General features: G+C 45.3%; 1 protein-coding gene across 10 annotated transcripts in view; it reads right to left on the reverse strand.

Moving 5' to 3' along the window:
• The window catches only part of VPS53 (VPS53 subunit of GARP complex), a 139,781-nt gene that overhangs the window by 56,953 nt on the left and 58,191 nt on the right, over positions 1-24,637 (reverse strand). For all 10 annotated transcript variants that reach the window (XR_009537732.1, XR_009537731.1, XR_009537729.1 and 7 more), the window contains 2 exons: positions 15,387-15,488; positions 9,060-9,154 (listed from right to left, as the gene is read on the reverse strand). Coding sequence is in view for 1 of the 10 variants with exons in the window: in XM_060135395.1 (XP_059991378.1) it covers positions 9,060-9,154; positions 15,387-15,488 (197 nt within the window). In the remaining 9 variants the exon portion in view is untranslated. The remainder of the gene's footprint in view (positions 1-9,059; positions 9,155-15,386; positions 15,489-24,637) is intronic.

Here is a 24,637-nt window from a genome sequence, read left to right on the forward strand (position 1 = left end):
GTCTAATGCTTTCTTTCTCCTTTAATGCAGTTTCTTCTGAACAACTTCCAAAATCAAAGGTGTAAGAAATCTTGGGAGGAGAGAAAATACTGAGCCGCTCCAGGCTTGCCCCAGGTCACGGTGATGAGGATGGTTGCAACTTTCTCCCATTTCCCATTCAAACATCACTGAATTTGCCTCAGTCACACTGAGTCATCACTGTTCACATCCAGCAGGGCTATATTAATTGGTCCCTGCACAGTTGTGCTCTATGAAAAATGGGGGAGAGGTGGGTGTTCCCACCCCTCTTAACATTTTGCATCTTTTTAGTTGCTGTCTAAGGCTACAGGAATCCAGCTGTGTTTTTTGTTTTGTTTTTTTGTATTTATATAACAGTCAAGAAGAAAAAGACAAGAACCACATGCAGTATTAATGAGTAGGAACAGGAGAAAATTGACATTTTACTCAAGAGCTTTTCTTATTGAAAGTTTATTACATCCAGATATAGCCACTGTGCCCTCAAAGAACTTAAGGCCTAGGACAGTCCATTGTGATGGTGGTGACGGTTAGCAAGCAGAGAAGGAGCGAGTTAGTTGACCTTGGAAAGCTCCAGCGTGTCCACCCTCCTTCCTCACACCCTCCTCTTGTCTCACCTTTCCATTTAATTTCCCACGTCTCCTCCACAGCGACCCCATGCTCCAGCCAGGCTCCCCTCAGCTGCCGCTCTGCTCCATCTCTATCCCTGACTCTGTGCATCTGCCTGGATGCGTCCCCTGGTGACTCTCCCGTCACCACCTGTCCACTCACCCTCCCAGCTCAGCTCAGGAGGCACCTAGATAACTCCTACTCACACCCATCCTCTATCTCAATTGCAACTTCTGTCATCTATAACACACTGACGACTATTTTTTTTTTTTAACATTTCATTATACAGTGTGAGGGTGTCAACTATTCAGGAAACATGCTGACCTTCTCCCATCCTGGGCCCGTGGTAGGCCATGCTCATCAGGAATGGCTGTGTCTTTCTCACTGATCTCCAGGGTAATTTCAGAAGCCTTCCTGAGACAGCACTGTAGCCAGTCACTTCTTATGAGCTGAAGTTGGCAGAGAAGGTGAAAGCTGCTTGCTTTATAGTGGTAGAATCTTCTCTGTGTCACGTATGTTATCGTGAGATTCTTGAGAGCAGGGATAATGTCTACGCTACTTCTGCTCCCCCGAGGCCCAGCCCTCAAGCTTCTGTGCGCAGTTAAGCTCCCAGTTACGCTGGTGCCCAATACGTACTCGGCGGATCAACCTCCACGTTTTGTTCCTAAGGGATGGGAGTGGAAGGGTCGGGGCTGGTGCACTGGAGGAGAGCACAGAACAGCAGGGGAGGGTTCCTCTCGAGTCTTCCTGTGAGGGACTCTAACCTCCGAATCCACAGTGCCAACCAAAACAGGGGCGAGAGCTCCAAGGCATTTTTGCCTGAACCACTCCTCTAATGCCACTGGAAGCTGAAGCCAGGATACTTCCTCATCTACCTCCTATTTCGGAGCCAAGCTGATGAGTAAGACTGTAAATTAATTGTGATCATAGAATAGAGACAAAATTTCCTCTTTAAAAAAACCCAAACACTAAAGATCTTCCATATTTTGCAGAATGTCTCTTGGGTTACTGTTGACATTGTTCTCTGGTGTGAAAGAGAAATAGACCAGAGTGACCCACCCCTCCCCACTTCCATCTTGCGCTCTTCATCAGCCTGCTTCTATGCCACACGAGACGCTAGACAACGAGTAATCAATACCTTCACAGAAGAGAAGAGGACAAGTCACCTGGATGGGAACGGGTAAAGTTCGTGAGTTTGCAAAGGGGATGCAATCCAATCAAATATGGATGGAGCACTTCGTATGCATAAGGCGCTGCGGGCAGCAAGTATAAGATATAAATGAGTCCAACAACAAAAAAAGCAAAGGTTACCATTTCTTCCAGGCACCAAACACTACCCTGAGTTTTGGCAGGATCTTATAGGAAGGACTACTGGAGAAAGGAACACGGGGCACGCTGACCTGTTGAATGGAATCACAGGGATGCGCCTTTTATACCCTAAAGCAATTACAATCAAGTAAAAGGTTAAAAAGGGTCAAGTCCTGATTACAGTGCTGCGGGGGGTAAAGACACAGCATCTGTCCATTAGAGGCTGTGACCTATTGGGGGAGATAGGACCTTCATGATTATGATCTTTAGATCTCAAGATGGCAACAAAATGCTAGTTTTGCAGTACGGACAATATGACCAATTTGTTTTAGACAAAGGAAATAACAGAGGAAACTGGAGAGAAAATTCCACAGCAGATTCAGGCAAGAGAATAAAGGCCTCGAGTCAGAAGTAAGTACAGAACACGGTGTGAGGGGGAGAGGATGGGAAGAAGGAGAGGAGTTGGCTGAGGCAGAAGACACAGACTGAGAAAAGTCTGACCTGCAGTTAGGTTCATACACACCTCTGAATTCCCACAGCAAACTGTTCATACCTTTAACCCTCCATGCTGTGTTCCAAAAACTTTTTTTGGTTTCTCTCTCACACTAGGCTATATGCCTATAAACTAGGCACTGCACTGGCTACATTATAAATACAATCTCACTTAATCCTCACAACAGCCCTGAGTGGAAGGCATTAGTATCCCTGTTTTATAAATGAAGAAACTGAGGCTTAGAAAAACAAGATAACTTGCCCTAGCCCACAGAATTTATCAGAGCTGGAATTCAAACTGGAGCCTGTCTGATTCCAAAGCCAAGCTCTAACCACTATCCGATGCTTTGATTTCAAAACTCTAAAGCGCTATACAGATACATGGTATTACGATTATTGGTGTGATTCGCTTTCTCTGCAGCTTAAGGAAACACGTCATGGATGCAGATGGTGTCTTTTATCCTCTTCCCTGTAGCTTGAGCTTTTAACCCAAGAACTGTATAAGCATTCTGGGGGCGCCATGTGAAATACTGCTGGGAGTTCCACTGATAACATAAAACGACCTAGGAATAAAGACTACTGCAGAGCGGTGGCAGCAGAGGGGAAGATTAAAACACGGTGAGAAGGAAAACCACACTGCACACCAAGCTTAGGGATGGATGACCAAGGCCATTTCTTCTGGTGGGTCTGCAGCTGACATTCACAGAAACAGTATTCTAACTGGAAAGTACAGGAGTGACGGCTCTGGGGGAGGAAGAGGGTAGTCAGAAAAAGTGGGCAAGGAGGTGAGTACGGGCAAAGCGGCTTAAGACCCCCAGGAAGTTACAGAACTTGTTCATCCAAGGATGCGCCGACTAATATGCGCCCCTACCCCTTCCCTGTGGTTGGGGCAGAGGAATTGGCTCTGGTGTGGCCGGCAGGGAGCCAAGCTCTGGCTTGAGCACAGCTGGGAGATGGGTTCCACACAGGTAAATAGAGCAGGTAAATACATGGAGGATCCTGGGAACCAAGCTTCTCACTGCTGTAGAAGGTAGTTACAGACATGGTAAATCCTGAGGTTAGGTTAGAATTGGAGGTACTGGCATAGACTCACAGGTTTTAATATATAAATAGGTATAAAAGTAGATAGATATGTAGATATACACATACATACATTGCTTGGGTCTCTCAGCTCAGAGGACCCAGAAGCACGACACCCCAGCAGCAATGAACACATATAACGCGTGGACTTAGTTTCTAAATATCATTTCCCACCAAAGGAACAAGGGATCCTGGAAAAATGGATGACTCCAGGGCTGGGTTAGGAAAGTACAAGACGAGCCTGGTATATTTTGTTGGGCCAGAAAGAAAGTACTCAAAACACGCTAGGGGCATGCAAAAGAATGGAAAACTAGCTGGGAGGGGCCGAAACCAGGACAATTTGGGCATTAAAACAAATAATGATGGATCCTGGAAGAGAAAAAGGACATTCGTGGAAAAACTGGTAACATCCAAATAGACCTGGAGTTTAGTGAATAGTACTGTACCAATGTTTACTAGCTGATTTTGATAATAACTGTACTACAGTTATGTCAGATGTGAACACTAAGGGAGCTTGGGAGAGGGAATATGGGAAATCTGCACTATTTTTGAAGTTTTTCTGTAGGTCTAAATTTATTCGAGCATAAAGTTAAAAAAAAAAAGATAGTAATGACTATAACCCATTGAATAAAATAGGAATCCAACTTCCTATATCCACAAATAGGAATCTGTCCATGCTGATACAAATAAATGGGGAAAAGAGAAGGCTGTTTCTTAAAACAGAATAAATGTAGAAGAAATGATGGAATTAGAAAAATAATTATTTGGCAACTATCTTAGTAATAAGTGATTCAGGCAAGTGTCATTAACAGATGGTAAAATAAGTAAGTGAAAGATGAGAAAAAGGCTATTTATATGGTTTCAAGGTTAATCAACACTTATTAATTACTTATTAATTAATAGAGAAACCTGGCCAATACCATCTAAACCAAGTAGTAAAATTGACCAGCACAAGTTGTGGGACACATTGATACCGTGCGTCTCCTGACAAGAGTTACTGAGAAGAACATGGTGCCACTTCTGTGTGAATCATAAATCATGAGCCAGCATCAGTCAGAACCAGACTGAGGAACATTCCACAAAGTAACTGGCCTACACATGTCAAAAATTTCCAAGTTGTGAGACTTCCCCGGTGGCGCAGTGGTTAAGAGTCCACCTGCCAACGCAGGGCACACGGGTTTGAGCCCTGGTCCGGGAAGATCCCATATGCCGTGGAGCAACTAAGCCTGTGCGCCACAACTACTGAGCCTGCGTGCCCAGAGCCCGTGCTCCGCCAAGGAGAAGCCCGCGCACGGCAATGAAGAGTAGCCCCCGCTCGCAGCAACTAGAGAAAGCCTGCGCGCAGCAACAAGACCCAACGCAGCCAAAAATAAAATAAAATAATTTAAAAAAATTTCCAAGTCATGAAAGATAAAGAAAGAATAGATTATTCTTCTGGATTGAACCAAAGAGACATGACAAATAAATGTAACCTGTGATCCCGGAATGGATTTGAGATCTATAAAAAACGGGATTGGGGCAAATGGGGAAAGGGAATAGGGTCTATGGATTTCATGGGAGTGCTGCATCAATGTTACCTTCCTGATTTTGATGGTTTGTACTACGGTTACATAGACTGTGCCCTTATTTACAGGATACACACACTGAAATATTAAGGAGTAATGGGGCATCTTGCCTGAAATTTGAGAATTTGAATCTCTCAGGAAAAACAACATGTATGTGCACATATCCGTGAGTATGTGTGTGTCTGTCAGTGTGTGTGTCAGAGGCGGGAGAGACAGCCGTTAATTGAGGAACCTGGGTGAAGGATACACAGGAGCTCTATGTACGATTCTTGGAACTCTTCTGAAAGTTTGAAATTAATTCAAAACAAACAACAAGCAACATTAGTTTATAGAAAGACTCTAGGCTTCACCCAGCTAGAAGAGGTGGCGGGCTCTATTTCAACGAAAGCTATGACAGGGAACTCAGGAGAATGGGCAGAAATGGAGTCCCTAATAATTTCTTGGACTGAGAATGTCACTGAATGGAGTGAACAAAGTGCCTATGGAGAGAAATCTCTCCTGCAAGTCAGCCAAAGAAAACGCCTACATCCCCAAGAGTAGAAGAGACACTACTAACTTCCTCCTTGGACATAGACAAAAACTGAGAAAACTGCTCAAAGCACAGGAGGACAGCTCAGCCCAGCCAGCTAAGAGGTGGCCGAAGGACATCCCCACTCCTCCTCCCTGGGCACTGGCGCCGCAGTCCTCCTACCAAGGCTGGGCTTTGGGCTGGGGCAGGTGCTGCCAGGACTCTCCCCGGGCAGGTGGGAGGCTGGGGAGACGGAAGAGTGGACCCCATGCCAAGCCCACAGAGAGCTGGCAGCACCAAGCAGGCCACCCAACCACAGTCCAGAACAAGATCACCGGAAGGGCAGGGCAGGCACAGTTCCCGAGTGCTGTTTACTTGTGCCGAGTGACAACGTGTCATGTCATTTACTCCTCACCGCTAATCCTGGGAGGGGGGCATTATTCACTTGACCGTAGAGAGCACAAAATAAACTCGGAGAGGTTAGGGGCATGCTCAAGGCCCCAGGCTGGGGAGTGCAGAGCGCGGACTCAAGTCCAGGTCCGTCTGGCACCCAGGCCTATGCTCTTTCCACTACCCTGGGTTGGGTCTCAGTCATCGGGGAACTTGCGAATGGTCTCAGATTTTCCTCCCTTGCAGATTTTTGAGTCAGAACTACAACAAGAGGAGTACTTTGTCCCAAATCAGTCCCCACCTGAGCTCCTTCCCCAGTCTTAGGATTCTCTGACTTAAGGGAGGACGAGCTTCGTAGAACCCCTTGAAGTTGTGCTCAAGATAGCGTGTGGGTTTATGTGGATGTTTTTTTGGCAAGAGGACCTGTGGTTTTCATCGGGTTCTCAGAGGGATCTGTGACTCCAAAGAGGTTAATAACCTGCTGCTTTAGGCATTATTTGCCTGCTGCGCCCCTGTAACAGATGAGGAAACGGATTTCTTGAACTCAATTTTCTACTTCAAGCTTTTGCTGTTTATTCTGGAGCGACAACAGCACGGCCTACGCAGTTCTCCTGTGAGAAGCTTCCGCTACTGCACTAGTGCTGTGGAAACATCCCAGCGAGGCCAGACGGCAGGGTGAGGGGCCAGCACTGCATGTTTCATACAGAAATGGAGAGTCCCTAAGGAAGGGAGGGCTGGCTCTTTGCCCAAAGTCTCACGAACAATGAGTGTGCTTTATACGAATCAAGGCCATGCGAAAAGAGTAGATCCCAGAATTACACCAGATAATTCAGAAAACTGACTCTTTAGACCAGATAAGTTTTGAGAAAGTACGTGGTTATCTCAGATGTGCACTTTAAACCCTGGACCCAATAGCTTTTAAGCCTTTTAAGAAATAAGAATTTGGATTGATAAGAGAAGAGAGGGCTTTGTCCCAAAATAGTCATACGGGTGGGCTGCTCCAAGACCTGTTCATCTAACAGGCAAAGAGCTGCTCCTTTTCCGGCCCCGTAAGGGTGTCTTATTAATATCCTGAGAGAAAACTTTGTGAATGCAGAAGAGAGGGTGTTTTCAAAGGACTAAACGGCAATAGTAACTACTGCCCTTCTGCACGCCTGCAGACACAAGCCCAGTAGATAGAGAGCAGGAGGAAAACTGGGGCTTTACAAGACAAAAAACGTCAAGGCAACTTTTTCTGTGTGAGGTGGGGGGCGGTGAGGAGGTTGTTTTTGTTAACGTAGAAGTGCTTTTACAAAGGTAATTTTCTGGGGTTTTCATATGAAGCATTTTGTAATCAGGGAAGAAAAGAATAGAAGCAATCTATTGATACAAAATCAAATAGTTGAATAACAATAATGTTCCATTTAAGACACAAATAGCCATTTGAAATGTTCTCTTAAGCTGATGGTTCACCCTTGAAACATACCTGGAAGCAAGAATGTTCTAAACTGAAAGAAGCATTAAAAAAAAAAAAAAAAAAAAAAAGGACTGGACTTCAGCACCTAAATGCTTTCCCCGAGAACTCCCCTCAAGAACTTTCTCACAGCTGCTGTCCTCCCTGTGTGACCCACTGTCTGGTCCTCCCAAGCGTGTGTTCTTTAGGCTACGGGCCTTTCCTCAGAGCCTGGACCAGCCTGTCTCTGGTCAGTTCGGCCTGTTCCAGAAACTGGGCCTTTCCAAAATGTGCCTTCCGGCATGGAAGGGCCTTCCACAGTTGCTCTGGCTGTGGACAGAGATTCAGGGATGCAGAGGGATCTCTGTCCTTCGCATGAACAATGGATACTGGAACATGACCATACTCTTCTGGCTGTGAGGGAACCCGGCTGCAGCGGGCTGCTTTGTAAACATTTTCTGGAGCCCCTCTGTAAAAAGCACATATGTTAAATGGATGATAATTCATCGAAGAAAATATAACACATCAGCCCAAACAGGAAAAAACAAACAAATCAACAAGTGGGGGAGAAGGGGAAGCTCTTCCTTATAGTAGAACCCTAATGAGTAAATACAGCAGAAATGACAGAAACAGACCATCGTTTGGCAAACACTACAGTAATCATTGTTTCAGGCAGGAATCGTCAAGGGATGTGAAAAATGAGCGGGCAAAGTATGATGAGACATGGGATATTTACATAGTCCCCAAGTATCCCCCCCCCCCCGCTGCAAGATACTTATGAATTACAGAGCAAAAAATAGTGGCTTCACAGGGAGAAAGCTGGCAGACATCACTTTAGCAAGTGGTCAAGGTCAACCTCAGCAATAACAGGACAAATCCAGGTGAGATGCCTCCTGACATCACGCACTGGGCTGTGAGAAGGACACGATGTCACCCCTGTGGTATTCTTGCCCAAAATGCATAACCTTGATTTAATCAAGAGGAAACATCACAAACAGAAATTGAGGGCTTTGGACAAAATAGCTGGTCAAACACTCTTTAAATGTGTCAAGGTCATGAAAGACAAACAAAAGACTGAGGAATTATTCCAGCTTAACGGAGCCTAAAGAGACCTGACAACTAAATGCATGATTGAATCTTGGACCAGAGAAAGGACATTCGTGGGAGAAGGGTACCTTCCTGTTTTGATAACTGCGGTTATGTAAACTGTTAACATTTCTCTGGGCGAAGGGTATATGAGAGCTTTTTAAAACCTTTTGGTAAGTCTAAATGATTTCACAGTGAAAAGTTAAAACAAATTACACTTGAAAACATATACATTAGAGATGAGGCTTTCTTTCTCCACTTTCCAGCGCCTGACACTGTAAAGCCTCACGAGCTGACATACAGAGTGGGATACGGGCTCAGCGCCCACCTGGGAAGTAGGTGCTGGGACCTGTTTGGAACCTTGTTAGAGTCAAACCCAGGCTTCTGAGATTCATGGACACAATACATGATAACACTCAAAAGGCCGAAAAACATCCTTAACAGGTTTCCAGGGAGGGTAACGGGTGCCCCAAGTCCCTCCTTCAGCCTCTAGAAGGAGCTGTGCCCTTGTGAGGCCCCAGCCCTGACCCAAGGAGCGAGATATGCAGAAGGCAGCAAAATGTTCATCACTCACTTGTCCTGGGACTCAATATACACGTAGAGATGAGGCTCAAAACACTTGGAAACAATGCCGTGAAATGGATTGTCTGGGGCTTTAGGCTTCTTGGGCTGTAAAGGAAAAAAAAAAGAAAAGAAGAAAAGAAAAAAGAAACCCTATACTTGAGTCATCTTTGCAAACTTTCAAGCAGTTTCAAAGAAAACACCCCTTCAAAGTTCACTCCCAACTTACAGATAAGAAGCACTCAGCGTAACTAGACTGAGACTATGTCCTGTATTATGAGTCATGCCAGTTTGTGAACAATAAGCCAGCTTTGTTGGCATCATTTACGTGCTCTGTGCGGTGAAAGATTTATTGCTACTTTGATAACACATGCGTTTTCAATTTGGAAGCTCTTCATCATCTGACTGATGTTTTCAAAATGTAAATTCTAGCTAATAACAGCACCGCAGAGCTGTGTCGTGCTTTGGAACATATAAAGTGCTTTCACGCCATCCAGTTGTAAAAGCCTCCATTTACTGCTTGTTATTATGAGCCAAGCACTTTGGTACGAAATATCTCATCTATTCCTCAAAACAATCCCCAATATAGGAATTATTACTACTATTTTACACCTAAAGAAAGGGAAGCTCAGAGGGTGTTAGCAGCCTGCCTCAAGGCACATGGTGAAGTTTCCTGTCTCCTAAACCAGAATTCTTTCTAGTAGATCATTGCTGTCTTGCGGTGCTTCCTAAGACTGTTGAATTTCACCAACAAATATAAGGAAAAAAGAAAAGTAGGGGGTCAACACAGGGTTGCTAACTTTTTATTTTGTTACTTTCTACTCTAACCACAAGTTCCTAAAAGAACTTTTATACCCAAACATTTTATAAGAGAAAATAGTCGCATAAAGGCCGTCCTTCCCAAGAAAAGACAGTTAGCTGGTGACCTTATATCAGATAGAAAGACAAAGAGATAGACACACAGGCTGGCTGTTTTGTCTTTATTTTTTGCCTTGCACCAGCTAAAACCTGGATCAGTACTGGTCCCCACCTGAAACTGGGAAACCACTGATAAAAAGGTCATCCGGGCAGGCAAGCATTTAAAAACTATTATTTGCTACTTAAATTCCCTTTCAAAACATCTAAAAAATAAACAAGGATCTTCCTACATATTTCTTTCTGTTCCTAAAAAAAAAGCCAATTCTATCTATTTCTGTTTCTTGGTATCTGAAAATAGACAGAGGTCCTTGAGCCTTTGCTGGGCTTGATACAAGAGTACAATCTGGATATAAATTGGCACGCACAGCACACCTGTTGAACTGAATGGCTCATATCTTTTAATAAAAAGAGGAAAAGCTAAGCCCCCTAATGACAGACAGAAATGATTACCTTCTTCTAGTAATTAAAAACAAATAAACGTTGTAACGGTTAAAAGCATCTGTAAAAACTGGTAATGATCACCAAAAATTAAATGTCAACTGCAGATATATCCCATTTAATTTCATGTTTAACTCTCTTCCCTTTTCACCTTCTAACAGTTCCATGTCTTTAATTTTTTTTTGCAGGATTTGAAGAAACTCTGGTTCTTCCTAAGAATAACTACAGTCTGGGCTATTTTCTCTTATCATCCAGAAGCCACTGCCAAAGCCAGGCCTTAGGCTGAGACTGTAAGAGGCTCTCAAGTTCAGGTTCATTGAGTTTAAACTGACTGGATTCAAAGTCCCACTTCATTTCACAGATGCCTTAGGAGTTTTTCCACATTTCCATTAGTTTAAAATGAGGGATCCATGATGCAGTATGATGGTTGTGAAGGTATGGTCCTTATCTATTTGTTCTACATTTTCCAAGTCAGTTACCTTTCTAAAAAAATTATTCTATTCTTTTCAATAAGATGATCAGATAAATGAATAGACAAATGTGATTTAATCTGAATAACTTCTGTAGGATTAGATATCCTGATTTTAGAACTGGAAAATATGGCCACTATAGCCATATATCTTTTCATTAATTAAAATAGAATCTTCATAAACATTATAATTATTCCCTTTATTTATATTTTCTTCCCTTGACGAAAATATTCACATATCTGTAGGATAGCTTCTGGAAATTACAAATGGGAGTTTATATAATATAGAATGTTGTCATGTTTTAAATCAACATGGGTATTTTGTATTTGGCTTTATTTACCTACTAATTTATGTGTACTTTTCCAACTACTGACAATGTTTCAATTTATCACTCTTGAATCACATTATAAAATTTATATAAGTCTGTAAATGAGATAATAGTATTGTACTAATGTTAAGTTTTCTGATTTTGATCTGTAGTAATTTAAGTGAAAATCTTTTTTAAGTGAATATATTTCCTAAAAAGGAAATACATACTGAAATACTCAGAGGCAAAGGGTGTGATACCTATAAACTTACTTGTTCTGAAAGAGAGAGAGGGAGGGAGGGAGAGAAAGAGAGAGAGAGAGAGGGAGGGGGGAGGAAATGGAAAAGTAAATGTAGCAAAATAGTAACAACTGGTGAACCCAAGTGAAAGACAGTTGAGAGTTCCTTGTAATATTCTTAAAACTTTCCCTAAGTTTGACATTATTAAAAAAGAAAAAAAGTTTAAAATAACAATAAAAAACGTGGCAGATAATCCCAGGTACAGTAGTGGAGCATTTTGAGAAACGGCATATCACCAACACTCCGGATGACCTGGAGGACCACACCGTGGGGAAACACAGACATCCACGCCCGAGTGAAAACAGGGTTAGAGCCAACGTCCTGGTTTTGATAATGCCCTATAGTTATGTTAGCCATCAGCACTGGGGGAAGCTGAGAAGTGGGTACCCAGGACCTCTCTGTGCAACTTCTTATGAGTCTATAATTATTTCAAAATAAAAAGTTGTTTTTTTTTAAGTGGTTCAGCAGAGTTAGACTCTGAATGTGAAGAAGTCTTGGGAATATCTTAACCTATTTATTTTGCTTATATTTTCCTTTTTATGTATGTACAAAAGTGATACATGATAAAAATGTATGGATAAGTCTGAAGAGCTCATTTAGTATAAAACATAGATTCTAATGGTTAAGGAAAATGACCACATGATATTCCAACAAACTCATCTTGATCAGTCTCCCAGAGGCCCCGTGCTTGATGAGTCCCCACAGAACCCTCTGGATGTGGCTCAGAGAGCCGCACAACCAGACAGTGCAGGTGGCCCGACCCCCGTCCCCACAGGGGAGTCCGCTCCGCCCAGCCTCTGCCCGCTAACGGCACTCCTAGCAGTGAGGAGGGCCCTATCGCCATGGCTCTCTGTCCTCTTACAGTGTTTTCAACGTGAGTTGGAAGCAAGAGGGGAACAATGGGAGGGATTGCCTGAAGTTTCCTGTTTTCTTTTTTTCCACAGGGCTGCCTCCTGCCTCTGGCTGCCTCATAGCTGTGCTCATATTTAGATGAAATGGGCTGGAATTTCGGCTCATACTGGTGTCTCCCTTTGTACCGTCCAGCTCCGCAAAGGGTTGCTTCTCAGCTTAAAGAATATACTAAGTCATTTAGCAGTAGCACTCAGGCTGGATTTGGGAGTGTGTGAATTCTGTCCAAAAGCTGCAGATGTTTAAGCTATTTCCTCCTGGAGTTTGATGGAATAATAAAAGGTTACTGTTGTCACAGTAAGGAGGTCTGCAGCTGGTCCCATTTCCTTTTATTACTATCCAGTGTAAACAGATTAAATCTAACTGCTCGGATCACCAGAAGGGTACATTTTAAAACCAGAAACTCCTTATTTCTTCTCTCTTCCTTTTATACTCTGAGTACCCTCAGTCCCTCTTCAGATGCCAGTTTTTAATCATCAGGAACATGTTGGCAACTGATTGTTCAAACTAAATAGCTGTTTTCAAGTTCACGCTCCCTTCTCCAGAGCCTAACTGCAGTGGTGAGCAGGGAGCGACCCTCACCTCGAGGGCCACCCGTCTGCTAACTGCAGTGATGCAGTGGGTTGGGTAACCCAGGACAACTACTGGGGCCTCCCGCCACCTCTGGCCGAGCTTGCCACTAGTGCACTGTGGGCTTGCCCTGAGCGCCCCACCTGGCTCCTCATCTTCCTGTGCGCCCAGCTCCAGAAGCCAGCGAGTGGCTGGGAAAAGGGGGGCCCTGAGCTCCCACATCATCAACCACAAGTGGGACAGGTGCTGGGGAGGTGGTGGGAGGTCGGGATGGCAGCTGAGGAGTCATTAGTCACTGACGTGTAAGTTTTATTACTAACAAGTAATAGCCCGTGAAGCTGTGGGTGGATCATTTAGTCCAGGGGTTTTCAGTACTTTCTTTTTGAACACACCTAGAACCCCTGATCCAAAAGCAATTTTATCTGGAAGTCCATGAAAAAAGTGACTCAAAACAGAACTGCTGTATTTGGAGGGACTTGGGGCCCTGGTCTCATCCCAACTCCCCACAGTGACATCTGACAGGGCAAGGAATACAGCTGGAAAACCACTGGCTCTCTAGACATGGAGAAACGAGGGACGTCTAGAGAGAGTAAAAACCCACCTAAGGTCATGCGGGCAGCTAACGGCAAACCAGAGTCTGGCATCTTCCCCATCACGTGACTCTGCTTTACCCTGTGTACCTGTGTTCTGTGTCCTTAGAATGAGCAGGTCTTTGTCTTTAAGACAGTAACCTCAAGCTTAAAAGACGAGTAAAAAGTTCCACAAGAAAGAAAAATCATATGTTACCTGGAAAAACTGATTTTGTAGCTAATGGGGGCTATCATAATCCAGTTTAATAATATCCAGAGATGACTAGCGAAAGGGATAACTTTTCACGGCAGCATCTGAGTTCAGCTACACAATTCTGGACATGACAATGGCAGCCACTTGTACTGGGGAGACATGAGGGCCCTGAGAACGTCCCAGCTACACAAGGCCAGCTCAGAGGGTGCAGGTGCCAGGCGCGGGTGGAGGATACATGGGAAGGATAAGCTCCACACCCAGAGTCTTCTTTCCCACCCCAGTCCTTCCTCCCAAAATGTGAGAGACGCATTTCTTCAGTTAGAAGAAATCTTTTGTTTTCTCCCAGCCTAGCTGATATGATGGCTTTAAATCAATTATGTCTAATCCCATAGATCTCTGGGATACGGCCTCAAGGTATCCCTTCAGTTTTATCCATTCACTTTTATTCATGGGATGCATTTCTACGTCCTCCACTTTTCAGGGAGACATCACCGACGTAATAGAAGGAACGCCAGAAAAGGAATTCTAGTCTCTGACTTCTAGACCTAGCTTCTGGTCTCAGCTCCTCCACTTTCAAACTGTGTAACCCTGCGCTAGTCACTTAACCTGCAGCTCCCATATAAAATCCTATAAAAGGAAAGGCAGGCATTGTGAGGATGAAAGGGAATAAAGCGTGGAAAGGACTTTTAAACCATAAAGCACCATGAAGATGTGAGGCATCCATGTTATTATAATTATTTAATCGATGGATCAGACACATTTGATGACGTCACTTCAGAACTGCTCCTGGAAACTCTGCTCTCTTGGCTCCTGCCAGGATTGTACACCTACCCTCCCCATGCTAGGAATGCAGGGTTAACTGCAAAGTGCGTGGCTACGGGTTTCCCAGAGCTGCTCTTCCCAGTAGGCCTCCCTTTCGGTGATGTCTGGAGCAAAAACAATACCATAAAATAATCCTCTAGCAGCCAAGTGTAGAAAATTAAAAAGAAGGATCACTAATCCAGACAGGAAAAGTCCTGATTTATTGCTCTAAGCTCTCTCACCATAAAATGGCAGTGAAACAAAAACACCATTCTGTGGGATGAAGGGAGAGGAAATTTAGAGTTGGACAGAAAAAGCTGAAGGAAATGAAAGTGCTGGTGTGCTCTGAAAAGTAACTCTCCAAATACGCCATTGGTCACCATGGTGTTTCCAGGCCTCTCCACCGGCTTCCAGACTAAGGTGCTCGGCTTGTGCTGGGCAGAGACCTCTCCTGGCTGACGGTGCTGCTAACTTCACCCGGGATCTTTCAGTCACCCATGTCGTCACCAGACCAGATCAGGGGACAATGGAAAGCTAAGCTGACAAGCTTGGGAGATGATGAAGGAGGCAGGGCAGAGTTCTGCTGCCCCACCACATGGGCTAATTAAGCTTGGCCGTGTTGCTAAGGCCGGTGTGCCATTCGGGAGACAAGGGGTGGGGCAGGAAGGGCTGCTCTTTCACTCCGGTTTCTAAATGCACTTTCAGATCAAGGCCTTCTATAAAGACCACCAAGGTTGTAGTCTCTGAATGTAGTCAACAGCCAAGGGATCACATTTAGAGCAAGCAGACCCATTTTCAGAAACAAACATTAGGTAGCTACACAGGGAAATGCAAACCAGACTTACTTGCTCTACGTCTCCTTTTTCCATCGCCAGTTCCTCCATCTCTGGTGCCGGCTCATCTTCTAGGAAGGGATTGGTGGATGCGAGTGGAGACTCGAGTTTTTTCTGTTGATTAGATGTGAGAAACAGGTAGGTATTTTCTGAGCGTGGTCAGTAGCTTTCCCCACTGATCTGCTTTTTCCACGTCTCTCCAACAGCTACATCATGAAATCTGATCTAATGAGCAAAAACTGAGACAACCTGGACCACATTCTCACCTCCAGGCCTTCACACTGCTTCTTCCTCTTCCTGAAACCTTACTGCCCACCCAACCCCAATCCCAAGCTGCCTAAGATTCTCCATCATCCTTCAGTCTTCAAGTCAGAAGTCCCCTCTTTTGGGAAGCCTTTCTCACCTGTCAAGTCTGGGTTATAAGTCCCAGTCACACGCTCCCATCACCCCGGTATGTCCCCTACCCAGGTATTTACTAAAATACCACAACCGCTCATTTATTTGTCTTCTCCCCACTAGCTTCTGTGACAGCAGGAATCACATGTCTTGCTTCTATCTCTGGTGTCTGGCATGTCATAGGTCTTCATAAATATGAATGAGTCAAAATGCCAGATGGGTTTGAATTCAAGAACAAACTGTAGGACTTCCCTGGTGGCGCAATGGTTAAGAATCCGCCTGCCAATGCAGGGGACACGGGTTCGAGCTGTGGTCCGGGAAGATCCCATATGCCATGGAGCAAATAAGCCCGTGCGCCACAACTACTGAGCCTGTGCTCCAGAGCCCGTGAGCCACAACTACCAAAGCCCTCGTGCCTAGAGCCCATGCTCCGCAACAAGACAAGCCACCGCAATGAGAAGCCTGCGCACCGCAACGAAGAGTAGCCCCCGCTCGCCGCAACTAGAGAAAGCCCGTGCGCAGCAATGAAGACCCAACGCAGACAAAAAAAAAAAAAATTTTTTTAAAAAGATACTACAGAGCTAATCTTTTGTGTTCTAGATTATAGAGAGAAGTCCCTTCCCAAATAAGTCTCATTACAACAACCACAATAAAATCTTGAGAGAAGTTACTCCCCAGCTCCTGAATGCGACCATTCTTTCAAAAGAGGTCATTGAGTGGGACCTTGGGCTAGCGGGAAAGCTGGAGGCAGGCGATGTGGGTTTTTAGCTCCAACGCTGCTGCGCTGGCCAAACCGCCTAGCTTCTCTGAGCCCCGGCGGCCCAATCTGCTGAATGAGGATAGAGTTACAGGACTACTTGAGTGATTAAATGTGATAAAGCATGTGAAACCCTAGGAGAAGCACGTGATACATATTACCGATGATGAGTCCAATGTGACAACAGAATCGAGGCAGATCTTTGGAATTTTTTACAAATTCTACCTCAGGATGTTATTTATGCCAGGGAGCTGGGAGTTCTAGCAGAAAGGGAACTAAGTGGACAAGCAGGATAAAAGGGATTGGCTGGTGCTGGGGAAGAGGGGAAGGGGAAAGGAATGACTCTCTGGAGACAAGAAGCTGGGTGGAGAGGAGCTTCTAAAAGTACTTATGACATTTGAGCATATATCAGTGGAGCAGCTTGAACTAATCCCTACGCCAAGAGGGAAGGCAGATGGACCACAGTGTGTGAATGACTTTGTCAAGTGCCAGGACATCAGCTGAAGATATTACCAAAAAAGAAAGAAAGGAAGAAGAAAAAAAAAAAAAAAGAACCAAACAAACAACCCAGAAAAATAAAACTTAAACACAAAAACAAAAACCACACCTGTGTCTGGTTTCGGCTTTAAGACAATTCCACTTACATTCATGTCAACTACTTAATTCTTGGCCCAAACACTTGGATGCTATTATGTAGCTAGCCAGAGCCTTGGGGTATGAAGAAAGCCCTGTGATTAACGTATTAGCTCTAGGTAATCAGCAGTAGGACAATGATTTTTGTGGTATCCTCTGGAGAAACAATATGGTCTAAGAACCCAGCAAACATTTCAAATGTATACACTCCGAACTTTGGCTTCTTTGCCTGATATGGAAAAAAAATCCTTATAAATGTAAAGCAATTACATTCATTTTCAAAATTAGGATATTTTTAGAAATGTTTCTTTGAAAGCCATATTTCTAAGTTTTAGTTGTCACTGTGAGGGTTGCTGGTATTTTAGGGTGAGGGTGAGAAAGGGAATCTAAGCTTCAACAACAAGTTAAATTAGTTAGTAGCACTGGATTCCTGATCCCACTGGCTCAACAGTGGGTTTGGGGATTATACTGATGAGCTGAATCTCTATGATTCTGAGTCTTTCAGTCCTTCGGAGGTGTAAAGAGCAAGCCAGCAACTGAAGTGAAAAGCTTTGTTCAAAATCATTCAGCCACAGAAACAGGATACGAATTTTTGAACCAAACGTTCCTCATCTATTGCTAGGTCTACCAGGGTTGATAATAACGTCTCACAATTATGTACAGGTGGGCCTCATTTTAAAAACAATGTGTTACTGGAAATATGACAAAAAGGGGACACTGGTGAAGTGGACTGAGGGTGTTCCTGGGCTCCATGCTCACCGGTGGGGTATCCAATGGGTGGACGTAAGTACTAAGAAGGAAACGTAAAAGGCAACACTGAAAAAGCAGAGCAACATTTCAGGCAGTATAATGTGGGCTACTTGTTGGTGTCACCGGGTCAGGAGATTCCCAAAAGGAAAGGTGTCTTTCCTATTCCCGCAGTCTCTCTCTAGTCACATACTGATGAGATTACCAGGGAGTCAGGGGCACTCAGGAACTTCTTGTTCATTTCAGGCACACACATTCCAACCGGGGACCAAGCTGATACCAGAAAAGGGATTCACTCCTCCATTCACTCATTCGACAAAGGGATGTGCTGGGCACGACGAGGAAAGCAGGGAGCAAGGTGGACCACCCTCTGCCCTCAGGGAGCTTACAGTCAGGTGGGAGAGACAGACTCTAACCAAATAATCACACAAGCATATGTGATTATTTGCAGGAAAAGCAAAGGTGACGAAAGGATGCAACAGGGTCACAGAAAACTTCCCTGAGGAAACGACGTTTGAGCCAGAACTGAAGGATGCTCCACAGTTCAGTGAGGGAGGGGCACGGGACGGCCGGGGCTTTCTAGGCAAAGGGACCAGCACGTGACGCCATCCATTCCATAGTCATGTGCTGAGCATCTGCTCAGCTCCAGGCACACTCTTAGGCACCGGAGATGCAGCAGTGAGCAAGATAAAGAAGGGAGGCACTGTGATGAAAATACAATGTAGGAACTGGGCTGGGCTGTGGGTGAGGCTGGGAAGGGCTTCTCATATGGTGATCCGAGAGGGCCCCTGTGAGGAGTGGATTTTTGAGCAGAGACTTGAATGAGGAGAAGGAGCCAGCCGGGCAAAGATCTGGAGAAGAGCATTCTCACCAGGGGGATCCCATGCAAAGGCTGGAATGAAAGTAGGACAGGGTGAGGGGGCGGGGCAGCCAGGACCCAATCACACAGGCTGTCGTGGGCCATGGGAAAGGTTAGGTTTTCTTCTCACGGCAACTGGGCAGTCACTGGAGGTTTTAAACAGGGCAGCGGTAGGATCCAGTTTTCGAGTGTGAAGAGGTTGCTGCAGCGTGCCAGGTGGGGCTGATGTGGGAGTGGGCTAAGCTAGAGTTGTGGAGATGGAAAAAAGTGGCCAGACCTGGGGCATCTTTAGGAGAGAGAGTCAAGAGGACTTGGTGAGAGAGTGGATGTGAGGAGAAAGAAAAGAAAGGAATCGAGAGTCGTGCGCTTTCTGGCCCGAGCAACTGTGTGGCCGGTGCAACCACTGACTGAGGGACGGGGCTGGGTTCGCACCCAGGCTCTACCACTTGGGTATGTGGCTTAACTTCTCCACGCTTCAGTCCTTCTAGCTGCAATGTGAAGGGATATCAACACCCGCTGCACGGAGCTGTCATGAGAATTAATGAAGTAATGCACGCAAAGCATGTCTATAGAGCAGCTTCACACAACGGTCGGCTCATAGGGGAAGCTCAGCACATGGGGGCTGTCGTTAGTGTTTAATCGGGGTGGGCAAGTCACGAAGGCAGAACCGTGGCTGTGCCTCTCTCAGTGAAGCAACTCTCCGGAGGGAAAAAGCGGGGAGCACAGGACTTCGAAGACTCACAAAAAGAATTCTTTTTAATCACAAGTGAGATCCTGTCCCTACTATACCGTCTCTTTGGGAGCTCCCCAGGAAATGTAAGCAATGCACCCATCAAATTACAAGGCTTCACCCTTCTCCCCTAGTCTCCAATGAAGCCCTCAAAGTAACGCCTGTACCACCATCCTACTGGCAAATGTTATATTATAAAACCCTGAGGGGTGGACATAGACTCCTGCTATTTAGGGGGCCATGTTACTGCTCAGATCGATTTGCTGTGATGAAAGAACAAGTCTTTGCAGGGAGCCATCACCGGCACAATTCAGCCTTCTGTGCAAGGGCCCCTCGGGCGGAGCCAGCCAGACCATGCTTCTCATTCCTGCTCTGCGGCTGTCAGAGCCCACAGAGAATTACAAGGTTAGGTTTAGATTTGAAAGAACTCAAATGACATATTCCATGAGCTCTGGGGCTGCTAAGTGAAACCAAAAATTTGCCGAGAAATGACCGACTTTCCAATTTTAAAAGGATTCATTCTTTTTGCTATGATGACAGTTGATTTCAAGTCCATACAGGAAGGAAAAATTCTTCATTCGGCAAGTTAATTCCTACTAATTAAACCACATGGGACTCCCCACACCCACCTTCAGAACCACAAGGGCCACAGGCCAGCCAAGCTGTCTAATTTACTGTTGGGAAGAGATGGTCAGGCTTTAGTCAGTAGTACATCCATACCTGGGTCTGCCTGCACGCATGCCTTTCTGAGGCCTAGCTGGACACTTCAAATGATCAAAGAAGGAATTCTGAAATTTAAGATGAATCTATTTCCTTTCTCTGGAGGAGAGAGCTTTCATTATGAGGTGAAAGTTCCACAATTTCTGCACTTCTCATTCCATAAACACTTTACTCCAGCCCAGTTCCTGATCTGTTCTTAAAGAGATGGCTTGGAGGCTTCAGTTGATAGGACAGTAAGTACAGGACTATTTGCACCTGGTTTAACATCACTGGAACCCCTCTTTTGTTCTTGGTACCACCATGTTCATATCTTATGTTGTGACAGTTATGCATAGGTTTCTTTCTCCTAATGGAACATAAGCACCTGTCTGATTCAATTTTTCATCTTTTCCCAAGTCCCTGCACCAAGACGGAGCTTGAAAAACACTTGTGGATAAATGCTGATCACATGAGAAGCACTAAATAAAGTCCTCTTCAGACACATGGGCAACACTGTCTGTTTTTTTGTAAAACAAACAAACCAAAAAACCCAGCGTGTGTGTGTGTGTGCGCGCGCGCGCGTGTGCACGTGTATGCTTGGAAGAGTCTCAAATTATACCCCAAGTTGTTAAACAGTGCACATCTCTGGGGAGAGGGATTTTGAGTAATTGAGAAAGAAGAGATTGTTCTTTTAGAATTTATTTGAGCTTTAACAAGCATGTATTACTCTCCCTCCGTCTCTTTTTTTGGTAAACAAATTACCTGAAATATGAAGATGATTTATAACTAAACTCAGACAATATTTTCTAAAACAAACCCTTGGTATTTTAAAATTGTGATATAATTAACATAAAATTCACCATTTTAAGGTGATTTTCACTTCAGTGCTTTCATAGAGGCTGAATATAATGTTTAACCTTAAATCTAATCGTCGAGTCCCTAACAATGCACGTGGGCATAGTTAAATCATACCTAGACATTTGCTTTTAATTTCAAGGCATTTTAATTTACAGACTTTTTTTTTTTTTTTTTGGCCGTGCAGCACAGCATGTGGGATCTTAGTTCCCCAACCAGGGATCGAACCCATGCTCCCTGCACTGGAAGCGTGGAGCCCTAACCACTGGACTGCCAGGGAAGTCCCTTAATTTACAGACTATTTTAAATCCCTCCTAAAGGGTCAGGAGTTTAGGCAATTAGTTAGAAGGCTTGGCAACTCCCTTCTTCCAGTAACAGTTAAGCACAGGGTGTTAGAAGCTTGTTGGGGCTGGAATAGTCAAAAACAAAACAAGCCCTGTCCTTAAGGCTCTTTCAGTCTAGATTTCTAACAGATGTCAAAGAGCATCTGTCAAAAAAAGAGCAAAAGATGATGCATCGCATGGATCAGTTAGGAAGGTCTTTGCAGGTGAGCCTGTCCCCTCTCAAGCTCACCCTCATTGTTTGACTGTCAATCAGTCACCAAGGGTCTTAAAAGGACCTGAGTGATAAAGTGAAGAGGGGGAAGGGCACAGGCCTGGGAGGGTCTCTGGTCAACTTGGCTCCTTGGCTGACTTCTTATCTGCTCTATAATCTTCCAAGGAATTTGCTAACTTTCTATGAAATTTGGCATATGTTAAAGGGTATTATGATATACTCTGGTTCATTTTGTAGTTCTGATACCCTGAAACAAAATGGTGACCACAAAAGATTTTCCAAAAGGTATATCCTGGGATCAAGGCACGACGGGGAGGAGACAAGGGGCAGTCAGTCTTCAGGTGGGGTATCCAGCAGCTAGCGTGGCCATCCTGGCCCAGGCCAGGCCAGCCTCTTCCCAACACTGTCTGTTGGGAGCATGGTCAGTGGTCACGACTAAATCCATCGGGGTCCCTGATGCTGAGGCTTACAGGCTACTGATGAAGGTGTGGCCCCAACTGCCCACAGCAAGGTGCTGGCAGGACCAGGGTCAGAGTGAACATCACCGACAGTGAGAAGCACGGCGTTCACATCTCCCCACAGCAGGGCTGCAGTGAACCAATTCTCTAAGACCTGGCCTGCCTTGTGGAAGAGGCCAGAGGAGTTCTGTTGCCTTTCTAGAAACTAATCTTTAAGGGAAAGTCCTCACAGGCTATGGAGCAGCCATGGTCAGGACTTGGAAAATGCAGAATGATCACCGGGTCACGATAACTGTGACAAAGAACAGTCTGAGGGAAGAGCCGACTTAAAGACGTTGAGTGACTTGGAGAAGTCTGTGCAGAAGACAGCTGACCAACTGGAGGGATAAATGAAAAGCTCCTGGCTCAGCAGGATTTCCTGGCCAAGGATCTGTAACCTGAAACTCTCTGCAAACTTTATAGGAGAGGCAAGCAACAGCTGAGCAACTGGAGGACATCTCTGTAAATCAATTATGCCAGAAAATTTCAAAACCAGAAGTCCAGAAAGGAAGGGATTGGTGGGAAAGGTTCAGGGGCTCCTAGTGACCATGAGTGGCACCGCAGAGCGCAGCACCCCCAGGAGATGGAAGGCTGCAGCCCAGGAGCGTGGCCCTGGCAGCAAGTGAGAGTGGAGGGGCTGGGCTGCCCCAAAGAACAGGTGCCTCTAGCCATCTCCTCCCTCAGACAGAAGTTGGTTAACAGCTGACCAACTGCTGCTTTGACATTCCTATACCAGTTTTCCACAGAAAAAGCGCTGTCTTTGCAAACTTACATTCAGCTCCTGCCTGTTTTTCATGGTCTCTATGTGGTTACCCTGCACAGTAGCCTCACCTGGTGTAGAGGGGGCCTTCCCAGCCCACATTACTCTAGCTCTTTTGACCTTTGGGGCATTTCCTAGCACAGGTGAGACCTGACGTGTCCCAGGACAGCCCCGAGTTTACAAGGTCTCCTGGTCATCAGGTACCACAGGGCCGGCCATTCATTCCCCTGTGACATTAGAGCTCCCGAAATGTAAAACCAAAATCACTAGGAAGAAGGGCCCAGCCAAAGGAAGGGAGGAATGGCTCAAAACAGGTGTTCAGGAGTGCTGTGATTCAAGCACTCTTCACGGGACACATTTCCTGAACAGTGAGCCGGACTACTGGCTTCCGGAGCCCAACCCCATGCACTACCCACCCTGCCCGGCGGGGAGCCGTGTGACGCAGGCGGCACACCCAGCTGGGGCCTGTGCTCAACGCTCAAACCGCCTGGTCCCCAGGCAGATCCCTGGAGGGCTGAACCAGAGCCACACGAATCTCTGCTGGAAGCCAGGTCAAAAGCACAGCTCGGGCAGGGAGGAGAGCAGCCCCAGCGTGAGGACATCAGGTGGGTGCTGCAGTCAACCCAATACTTCTCAGGAGAGACACAAGCTTCTTTCCACAGCATCTGTGGGACCTGCTGCCTTTGGGGATTTGCATTTTCTGTAAGGGCGCTTTCACTTGTCTCATGCACTATTTTTCTTTTCCTTGTTAATAAGAAGAAATCCATTTTGAGCATGAGTTAACAAGCAGAGGAGCGTCCATATATCTGTATATGTATATAGTTTTATTTGTTAAGTATGGAAAGAGTGCTTTGTGGTTCCCCGCATTCTATTTTAATGAGGTCACGCGTGGCCCTGAGTGGACAGGGTTTTATGGTCTTGCCTTAAAACTAAGCGCTGCCATCACCACACTTCAGCCCACTGCCCTGAGGGACCAGCTCCTTACGTGCCTACTCTGGGGCAGGTCTTGGGGGGAGGCAAAGAGGGGATTCCAGTGAGGTCCCAGGATTTTATGACTGGCAGGGTGGGGGCCAGAGAAAGTAGAGGTGACAGGTGAGCAACAGAAAGGCGCTCTAGGCCCAATATCTGCCTTGCCCCTGCTTCAAGCACAATAGCTCAAAGTTTTCCATATGTGCCTATTAGCTGTGTGACCTCGAGTACGTTTCAAATGCGTATTTCCTACAGTTGATGAAGCAAAGTGATGGACTGCAGGCAAACGCACCTGGCACAGTGTGAGATACACAGTGGAGGTTCCCAAACTGTGAGCTCTTATTCTGTGTGGATCCCACATTACAGTTTGTTAGAAGAAAGAGTTTAGACTCACAGACATTGAAAATAAACTTATGGTTACTAAAGGCGAAAGAGAGGGAGAGGGATAAATTAGGAATACGGGATTAACAGATACACACTACTATATATAAAATAAACAACAAGGACCTACTGTATAGCACAGAAAACTATATTCAATATCTTGTAATAAGCTATAATGGAAAAGAATCTGAAAAAGAATACATATATGTATAAATGAATCACTTTGCTGTACACCTGAAGCTAACACAACACTGTAAATCAACTATACTTCAATTAAAAAAGGAATGAGGGCTTCCCTGGTGGTGCAGTGGTTGAGAATCTGCCTGCCAATGCAGGGGACACGGGTTCAAGCCCTGGTCTAGGAGGATCCCATATGCCACGGAGCAACTAAGTCCATGCGCCACAACTACTGAGCCTGCGCGTCT

This window comes from Lagenorhynchus albirostris, chromosome 20 (genome assembly GCF_949774975.1).
Source record: "Lagenorhynchus albirostris chromosome 20, mLagAlb1.1, whole genome shotgun sequence".
Lineage (NCBI taxonomy): Eukaryota > Metazoa > Chordata > Mammalia > Artiodactyla > Delphinidae > Lagenorhynchus > Lagenorhynchus albirostris.